The sequence below is a fragment of the Etheostoma spectabile genome, chromosome 16 (assembly GCF_008692095.1).
Source record: "Etheostoma spectabile isolate EspeVRDwgs_2016 chromosome 16, UIUC_Espe_1.0, whole genome shotgun sequence".
Classification (NCBI taxonomy): Eukaryota; Metazoa; Chordata; class Actinopteri; order Perciformes; family Percidae; genus Etheostoma; species Etheostoma spectabile.
The window spans coordinates 18,856,560-18,867,092 of NC_045748.1; the positions used below are offsets into that span (position 1 = coordinate 18,856,560).

The window sequence follows — 10,533 nt, forward strand, 5'->3', positions numbered from 1 at the left end:
CACACACACACACACACACACACACACACACACACACGGCTGCATCTGTCTGTGCTAATGCATGTCTTAGCATGGGCGTCACTGGCTGGCCTTGTGTCTGCTGGCCATTATGAGCGGCACAGTGGTGGTTAGAGGGATTCTTGTCATAGCTAGCATTCCTCAATCTAGCTCACCTCGCTGCATCACAGAGAGAAGGGTGGCAGCGGCTTCTCGATTGACATAGCAATTTGGGGAAATCCCACAGAGGAGATTCAGCCTACAATTATCATCTATGACCATCAGGATGTGGTACCCTGCACCTCATTTAAAGCTCTTACTATCCATGTGCTCCAGAGACCCTGCATTTTTTTTGCCCGACCGGAGTTCTTCCCATTTATGATTTCAAGTAATATGTTATGCAAAATCTCAAACCTTTTCCCATCTTTATTTTTAAGCAGAGAGAAAACATTCTTGGTGTGTGTATATACGGTATGTGTTTGTTAGCTGATGCCTACCTTGCCGTCAGACGCAGTGTTAATCCTGTAATGGTAGACTCTCCCTTCGTACCGCAGAGAAATGGACCTCTGGCCGGGGCTGCTCTCACTCTCCCGGACCAGAAAGCTTCCGTTGATGCCAGAGCTGAGCAGGTACTCTGCAGCGTTGCGCGACACAGGGCCATGGTACCAGCTGTGCTTCTCCAGGCTGTTGACAGGGGTGATGTAGTTGGAAGGCACCCAACCCTGGCCATTCTTGGTCTGTGCCTCGCACCACTCGCCGTTGTGGTTGTAACCGAGTACACGCAGCTTCTCTCCTAGTCAACGTGTGAGATTAAAATTGTTTTGATTATCCAGGAAGTACCTCATCGGCAGCATACCCATACACAAACAGTGTCTTTAATGGTCGCTGCGCTGTCTTGTGATCTCAGAAAGAGTATTTCCAGGAGTGGGATTGTTGTGAAACTTCCATATTCTTTGCATTAAGAACAGGCTATCATGGGAGGACACTGAACTTGAACTTAACTCAGCATGTATCTAAAGTCATGTTTCTTCAGATCAGAATCTCTGGCAGCGCTTTTCTTTTCAATCAGTCATTTGGTGACCTTGACTGAAGAAATGCACTTCTTTACATTGGTTTAAAATGGATGGAACAAAAAACTACTTTTAAATTACACATTTAAATCCTACAGACGGCCAAATTTTGTTGACCAATACACAAGTAAAAGTTAACCTTTTTTTGTGCAGCGGCCTATATTGAAATCAACTTGAAAGCAGTGTTTTACATGGTGATATTTTCTTGTTTATTCTGGTGCATATGTTCTCTCCTTCCTTCCTTCCTTCCTCTGTTTGTCTGTGTGATCCATCTGTGGTATTGTTTTGCAGTCGGTTCAGAAGAAGAACAAAAAACATGAGTGAGACCATCAACAGGAAGTGAGAGTCAGACAGGGATGAAGACAGAGAAGGAATAAGACGGGAAGTAAATTAGCAGATCCCCAAGATGCATAACTTTGAGACTTTCTCTAGTGACTTTGTGTGTCACTACAGCAGTGACAGGTTAGTCAAAAATATATAAACACATTTGTGATTACTATCAAACTGATTCAAACATACCAGTAACACACAGTAACAAAATGATATGAATCATTCCTACTTGAACACAAGAATAAACCTCATTTTTCTCTTTTACTTACCTTTAGTTATGCTGAGTGTGTTGTCGCCACTGGCTACAAAATCATAGAGTGCAACAAACAGGTTGGGGTCATTCTCACTGGGTCCAGCCAAAAGGTTTTCTTTGGAGTTCCAGCGGGCCGCTTCTGTCAGACCTTGACTCTCAAAGTCTGGTCTCTGGAGAGCTTCTGAAAATAAAAAAAAATAAAAAAGCAGTTTACTAAAATGTGAGGTTAAAAACCTCAAAATGCATTGCCGATGGAAGACTGAGGGAGAGCTGTTTGGTATGCAGCAACATTGTGAGGCAGTTTTCCCATACGGCTTCACACATGTAGGATGATTCAGCAACAAAGTCAACTGTGCCTTTCCATGTGCCTTCTTCCTCCCCTTCAACTGGGCCTTGTTCCAACAAGCCGGTCACCAGTTGTGATCCCAAAGTGGGATTAGAGTAATGAACCTGATCGTGTGTGACCCACTGTGTCCCCACTGTCTTGATAACTTTTCATTTCCTGGATTAACCCTGCTTAGTTTTCACTGTCGTGAATACCTACAGTTACCACGCACCGCACCGTGAGAATGTGTCTCAGCATGAGTTTTCGCTGTGGCTGTAAAATGGATGTGCTTGCACTCACAGGTAATGAGCCCGAGTTCAAAGTGCTTTAACTTAGAGTTGTGTTAATTACACGCAGAGCTTGAGTTATTGCCATTTTAGAGCAATAACACAGACGGCTAAATAACAAAATGTGGAAAATGGAAAGAATGAGGAGAAAAGAAGAAAACTGTGAGGGAAAGAGAGAGAACAGAAGAGTGATGAGAGACGAGAGCTTTACTGTGTGGCTTGCTCAGCTGTTGTCACACATGTTTTAGAGGCATCTTACATTTCATCCCCCAGATCACAAACACCCACATCCTTCCAACAGAGACACCAGGCCACAGCTGCACTACGTTTCCACCTTTCAGTGAGAATTTCACACTACGGAAGATTTGAGGAGGAATTATTTTAGTGCCATTAGAAAACCAACCAAACCTTAAAAAAAGTGATTAAACACACTAACACTGAACTTTAGCTTCTCTTTTTGAAGATAATTAAAAATAGTGGCTAGCTACTAATATGAGAAACTAAATTACTGGCCAAGCACAGTTACACATTAAATGGTAAAATAGCTTTGGGCTTCTACAGTTTTGGTCTGGGACTTTGTTAACACCAGACAACAAATACTGACTTTAAGTAATTTAGAAAGTATGCCCTTCTTCAACTGTAAAATGACCCACAACACTAAAGAAAGCAAAACATAATTAAAAAGCTATTATTTCCATTGTGCAAAAAAAAAGACAAATGATTTTAAAACATATTTGCCATTAAAACTGTGACATCCATTTTCACACATCCAAATAGAAATATCAAAATAAAATACTTTCTAAAACTCAAAACACAAAGATTGGACTTAGGAAGTAGACTATTCTCAAAGGCTGCCACATCTTTCAAAATAGAACAATGGGGGCAAGTTTAGTTCCAGGAGACATACCATTGCACGTCTATGGCTCAAAAGGAGGCAACAATAAAATTATCAGGCCAATTCACAGTAAAAAAAAAAACATGAATAGCGGTGTTCATTTTAGGTGTTGTTTTGTAGCCGTGTGTGTTGCCCAAACTAGATTATTCATGTAGCCTACAGAATAAAAAAAAAAGTCTCTGACAACAGCGACAACTCCAGTAAGAGATGAGTTTACTCACATCTCCAACTGATAATGTGTTCCAGTGGAAATCTATGGCCTGCTATCATAAACCTTATTCCATGTTAAGAATGGACAATTGGAGCCCCAGTCTCCGCCCCAGTGTCAAAATGTCCGCCCCTGTTATATGTTGAATCTCACAGCTCAGTGAATTGACAAAGATTTACATTTGAAACCGCTTAGGATAGCTCAGTAGCCAACAGAGGTAGACCTTTGCTTACATGTCTAAAATGCTGGTCACAGTATGTTAAAACATAAAGCCAGCTGTCAATGACAGTTTTATATTAGTGCATCATATCATACCACTAGTACCACAGGCAGGAAAATTGTGGATAACTTTAAGCATTTCCCACTTGCATACACACAAACAAGATGTAACAGTTATCCCTTGTATCATCTCTGACAATTGAAAACCATATATCTTATTGTTTTTATATTTGTATATTTCCTTCTACCCTTTAGGCACCTAAAACCCTTCGAAAAGCTAGTGGATTCACCTGATTATGCCTTAGACACATTGTCAAGGCTGTTTTTCTGAAAATGTAATATTTTTGAGATACAAACTTTCCATCATATGATGGAAAGCCCTGGCGCAAAACCAAGTCCTCCAGTTACATAATGTAGCATATTACCACGTGCTCACCACATTTTATTGCATAAGTGTTTATGTGAAAAAAACGTCTACAGTGTTTCTGCAAAACGAAGGAGTGAGATCTGATGTATCTTTTACAGACATTATAAATTTAGGAGTGCTAAGGTCTGGCTGGTCTGAAGGAGATCAAGGGGTAACAAACAAGTCCAAACAACCACAACCTGTGTACTGTAGAATAACTGCGTTTTATTTATCACAATATAAGGATAACAGAAGAGATTTGATGATTTAAAGCCACAGTGCAATGCAAGATATAAATAAATACTAATAGTAGTTTTGACTCTGGGTACAGAGAGAAGACCCGTCTCAGATGATGTGAGGGGTCTGGACAGTTCATAGCGGAGCAAAAGATCAGAAATGTATTTTGATCCTGCTTTAAAAATCAAGTGAAGTATTTTAAAAGCAATTATTTTGACAAACAGGAAACCAGTGAAGATCTTACAACTGGACTGATGTGATCCCCTCTCCTGGTCTTGATGCACCTGGATGATTAAGTCCAGAGCATTCCCTTTAATCACATAATATAAATACAAAGTCAATGCAGATGATAGACAGCAGTTCAATAAAGGCATCAAAAAGAAATGCAAAGTATTTAGGTGGGTGCCTTTGGATGTTTAAGAATGAAGCTTGACATGAGGAATTTAACTAAAGAGACACCTATTTGAAAAAAGCCTATTTTCAATTGCACTGGATAGAATTATTAAGCATATGGCAACTCCACCTCCATTCTTATGCACTCTAGCTTTGCTCATAAAATTGAAGTTGGGAGCAGTTGACTTACGCAATGTTATCTTGGTCTAATCAAGTTTAAAAACAAAAACTTAAAAATCAAGACTGTGCTCTAAAGCATTGTTTGCCAATCAATATTTTTTTGGTGACAGGGTAGGTGACAAGGAATTAATGTCAAATTTGATTGGGCTTCTGGGAGATGGTGTACAACCCCAGGTGTGTTTGTACGATTGTGTCCAAACCAGCTGGAGGAGCGCAGTATAACCCGAAAGAAGTCAACAGAACATATGTGGCCCATAGCCAGTCACATAGCATTGACAAGCTGCAGGCATCAGTATGTCAGGAGGCCGATGAAAGACTTGAAAGACATAGCCCTTTCTGCCAAGTTAGACTCGCCAGCCTGAGCACCCTGACATAATCAAAGCCAAATGTGGTGCTACTTTTAGGTCGCAATCCTGCCATTTTGTCTCTGGGATTTCAGTTTTTAAAAAATAGAGAAGTTGCATTTTGAAGCAACAATCAAGGGTGCTTCCCTCAGCTGTAAAATATGCATGTATCTATGTGCCTCATACAAAATAAAGACAGAAATAAAGACAGTGGTCCCAAAGTGGTGCAAAAAACAAAAAGGGCTCTTCAGGAAACCAGTCCCTTTCCTACAGCATTATATGACACTTTTCAAAAAGTAGTAGATTTAAGCTTTAGAATGTATATAGTCGTACCACATGATAAGTATTCCAGTAATGCAAATATGTCTGTTTTAGCGTTTCAGTTTTTTTAGTCACCATTCAGTGATGAGTGATGTCAATGATTAGCCAACTATTAGTCAGTTTACTGGGATCTTAAAAACATTTGACAAAGTCTTTTAACATAATATGGTCCCAAAATCCAAACAATCCCTTTAAGTCCTTACAATGTTACAATGTCACAGTATTATTTGTATACATTAGATATGCTTTAAAGCATAAAATAATCAAGTACAAACACTGCTCTAACACAGTTTTAAAGTATTCATATTTTAATTTGTTTTGAGAAACTTAGCTGAGGCAAGAGATCAAGCAAGACAGAAAAAGAGCTCCACCAACAAGATGCAGACCTAAGAGCCAGCAAGACATACCATATGTCCAGAGTTTGGCCTGGTCATAAAGTGTGTGGGCAGCGCATTTTAGCAGCACATGCCACACATGTCCACAAATACCACAGCTGTTTGAGAGAGGGCGACAGCACTCTGACACATGGACCATGACGTGCAAAAAAAAAAAAGTAGAAGACTGAAACTACGGATGCGTGAGTGAGAAAGACACAGAGTTAAGGCTCATTATCAGACTGCAGTTCTCTAGAGTCATGTAGTGGGAGGAATTGCAGCTTGTCCTGCCTCCATTACTGATAAGACACTCAGAATTATTAAATATGCAAGGAACTTGTAACAAATTCATAGCTATGACTGCTATGAGCCATAGGAATGCACCCAAACTCACAAATTGATGCAGGAGTGAAATTTCTTTAAAACCCAAACTACTTTAAAAAGAAAAAAACAACTTATGTCTGGTTCCATTTTGTCCTTGTGACCAAGAGAGCCCTGCTAGTTTTGATTCTAGTCATCTTAAATGCACTGATTTACACCTTGGATTAAAAGGTAAAATGCAACAAACTACCTGGCACAATAGAAACCAACAGCAGTGTGGGTCCAAAACCATGAATCTACACTCACCGGCCACTTTATTAGGTACCCCATGCTAGTAACGGGTTGGACCCCCCTTTTGCCTTCAGAACTGCCTCAATTCTTCGTGGCATAGATTCAACAGTGCTGGAGCATTCCTCAGGAGTTTGGTCCATATTGACATGAGGGCATCACACAGTTGCCGCAGATTTGTCGGCTGCACATCCATGATGCGAATCTCCCGTTCACCACTCCAACCAAAGATGCTCTATTGGATTGAGATCTGTTGACTGTGGAGGCCATTTGAGTACAGCGAACTCATTGTCATGTCAAGAAACCAGTCTTTGATGATTCCAGCTTATAGCATGGCGCATTATCCTGCTGAAAGTAGCCATCAAAGTTGGGTACATTATGGTCATAAAGGGATGGACATGGTCAGCAACAATACTCAGGTAGGCTGTGGCGTTGCAACGATGCTCAATTGGTACCAAGGGGCCCAAAGAGTGCCAAGAAAATATTCCCCACACCATGACGACACCACCACCACCAGCCTGAACCGTTGATACAAGGCAGGATGGATCCATGCTTTCTGTTAGACGCCAAATTCTGACCCTACCATCCGACTGTCGCGCAGAAATCGAGACTCATCAGACCAGGCAACGTTTTTCCAATCTTCTGTCCAATTTCGATGAGCTTGTGCAAATTGTAGTCTCAGTTTCCTGTTCTTAGCTGAAAGGATGGGCTTCGATGTGGTCTTCTGCTGCTGTACCCATCTGCCTCAAAGTTGGACGTGCTGTGCGTTCAGAGATGCTCTTCTGCCCACCTTGGTTGTAACGGGTGGTTATTTGAGTCACTGTTGCCCTTCTATCAGCTCGAACCAGTCTGGCCATTCTCCTCTGACCTCTGGCATCAACAAGGCATTTCCGCCCACAGAAACTGCCGCTCACTGGATGTTTTTTTCTTTTTCGGACCATTCTCTGTAACCCTAGAGATGGTTGTGCGTGAAAATCCCAGTTAGCAGTTCGGAAATACTCAGACCAGCCCTTCTGGCACCAACAATCATGCCACGTTCAAAGTCACTCAAATCACCTTTCTTCCCCATACTGATGCTCGGTTTGAACTGCAGGAATTCTCTTGACCATGCTACATGCCTAAATGCACTGAGTTGCCGCCATGTGATGGGCTGCTTAAAATTAAGTGTTAACGAGCAGTTGGACAGGTGTACCTAATAAAGTGGCCGGTGAGTGTATATGTGGTCCACTTCCATGAACTCAGCCCTAGCCCTAATCCACATAGGTCAGAGAAAAAAGGAACATATTACATATTTCTCTTTCATCACCTGAATGCAAGGTGGTGGTGGAACGAATTCAGATCATACATTTGATATGGTTCAACCGAGGGATGCACAGACCTGACTTTTTTAGTCACGATACCGATACCTGGCCAATACGAGTACCGATTCGATTTCTGTGTTTAATTAATAAACTGACTGGGATCATTCTTTTATGTAAAGCAAACATCATTACAGGGAACGCTAAATGCAACGCAAGTTTTCTCAGGGTACCTAAAAGCACCATGAGTTAACGAGAGGCACCTGAACACATAACGTCACGTCGAAGCCCGCTCGCTTTACTGTTCTAGGGCTGTACCAAATAGCACATGTACCAAATGTACCGAATTAGCGGCGGGGAAGGCAATATATTCGACCACACTTGAAGGCAGGTTTGGAAAAAGACAATAAGAAAATAAAAGCCAACGAAGCAAGAAATGAAGCAACTACTTTGTTGTTGAAGGACACAGTCACCTGTTGATACACAAAATCCTGGGCAGTTTCAAAACTAATATTCAAATCCCTAAATTTGAAATTGAATACCTACTCATCGAACGAATATTTGGATCTAGCCCTATACTGTTCAATGTTGTTTTACATTACTCACAGAGAAGGCAAAATGTTGCCACATCGATGACTTTAGGGAAGTAGTTCTGTTGTTTCTCCGTCATCTCAGACTCCGGCAGTGGCTATGGTGTCTGAAAAAAAGTACAGCTGCATGCTAACGGTAAGCTAATGTTACCCTGTGTCTTTAGCTGCATGCTACCCAACGCCGGTAAGCTACGCTGTGTCGCCTGTGTGTTGTTGCTGCCGTTTTTCTTCAGATGCTTGTAGGTAGATGTAGGTAGAGAGAATAGTAACATAGAATTAAACTGAAAAGATCAGCCCCATTGTTACCAATACACGATCCAGCTTTAGGGCTCAGTATTGGCCCGATATCAGTATTGGATTGCTGCATCCCTAGTTCTACTCACTGTGTGAGACATTATGTAATGATGTTTAGACCACGGCCCAATGGAGGAGAGAAGGTGATAATAACTTAACACACTAAAGGGACATCATTATCACCATTTAGAATAACCACAAGGTGTAATAAAATATTCAAATTGCATTTTCTTGTTATGTTCATAGAATATCTGCATTCTAATGATGTAAAATGGCTTAATACTTGGAAAAAAATACACATGAAGCCTCCAGCTCCAATGAAGTAGGCCAGAAAGTTTAATTTGGGGTGGAACATCTCAGCATGAGATCTGCAGTGCCTAATACCATATGGTCCAAAAATTACAGACTCTTTATCACTGTCATCCACTTCAGTGGGGAGCGTACCAGGACTATTAACTCTATTAAATCATTTGGTTGCACAATCTTTGGCACACATAAAGACTTCACTGATTATTCCAATGCCATTCAATTATTATGTTGATTATGTGCGGACTTGATGTGCCCTAGAGTTCTTTAAACCCCCCTTGTGTCCCCTTCATACATCACAAGCAAGTCAATTATCCACTTTAACTGTGACCAGAACTGTGTAATTAGAAGTAATGGATAAGAAGTAATTGCTAGTCTGCATACTACAAAGAGTATGGGAAATGTGTAGATCTACATTATCTTCTGTATTTATTATAGAAGCTGTGAAAAGTAGTACTAGAACATAGCGGACAACTGAAAAGAGAGCGCAGACTGAGATTAGATCCCTTCTACTCATAAACAAGAGTTAAGTGGGACACGACCAGGAGTCGGATTTCCTTGTATTCTCTTCTCCGTCTTTTTCCACTTCTTTCCGCTAGCCAGTGTGTCTGGCCTCCCTCACCCTCCCCTGTGCTTACTCTCTGCTTTCCCCTCCCCATTCTTCTGTTTCCACAGTGCAGAGATCATATTAGAGCCTTTACACAGTAATACTTCGGTGATACATCTTTTATCCTTCTCCCTGAGTCTCTTAAGCCTCTACTTTTTTAGGTGACATAGCTGCTTTCATTCTTTTGTTAACATTTCTCCAATGTAAACTGCAAATCACGGGCCACGCTAAAAGACGACACTACAGCCAATCACAAAGTATTCTTACCTTCCAAGTAACAGCTGGAGGAGGACGAGAGGCCTTTCTTAGATTTACACCCCACCAATTTCAGGCATATCTCCAACATTTTCATTTGCTTTCTTTCCCTTCCCGCTTGAAAATGTTGTTGCTTGATGAAATCAGACTTCCCTCGACCGTTTCCCCTCTACATGTGTCCAGCAGGAGAAAAGTTCAAACCAAGAAAAAAAACTGACAAAAGGAGAAACAGCACCAAGCCAAAAATATACTTGTCTTCTTTTCCTCTGTCCTTTCAGCTGTTAATCCTCTTTCTCCTCACTCCTTTCAGAAACAGAAAAAGTAGAGTATGCTGTTCGGCAAAGTCTATCAACTTTCTCTTCTGAGCGTCTCCATGTTTTTTTCCCTCTTTTGATTTTGGGCTTTCGGTTAGCTCCACTTCTGTAAGATACAACAAGAACTCCCAAAAAGCGCAGGTTTGGTCCAAAAGCTTGCTAGACCTTTAGATGTGTCAATAGAGTGGGCAGTTGGGCAGTCTGAAGGATGCCATTCCTCTCTCCTGTCCCCTGTGTGAGTGTGTTTCTGAGGCACAGGGACTACTCGTGCTACAGGCTGCCAACAAAGGGCCTCTTTCAGGCTCAGCCTGCTGCACTCAATGACATCAGCTGAGCCCTCCCACCTCCAGCAGCAAACACACACTAAGAGGGAGAGATCGCTATCACACACACACACACACACACACACACACACACACAC

The 10,533-nt window shown here is 41.4% G+C and overlaps 1 protein-coding gene across 4 annotated transcripts in view; it reads right to left on the reverse strand.

The window, feature by feature from the left end:
* The window catches only part of abl1 (c-abl oncogene 1, non-receptor tyrosine kinase), a 33,523-nt gene that overhangs the window by 6,971 nt on the left and 16,019 nt on the right, over positions 1–10,533 (reverse strand). For 2 of the 4 annotated variants that reach the window (XM_032540096.1, XM_032540097.1), the window contains exons 3-4: positions 1,667–1,831; positions 495–790 (exon numbers count right to left, since the gene is read on the reverse strand). In XM_032540096.1, the coding sequence (XP_032395987.1) occupies positions 495–790; positions 1,667–1,831 (461 nt within the window). Of the gene's footprint in view, positions 1–494; positions 791–1,666; positions 1,832–9,810; positions 10,455–10,533 lie in introns of those variants that run through there. The other 2 variants (XM_032540098.1, XM_032540099.1) reach the window with 2 other exon arrangements.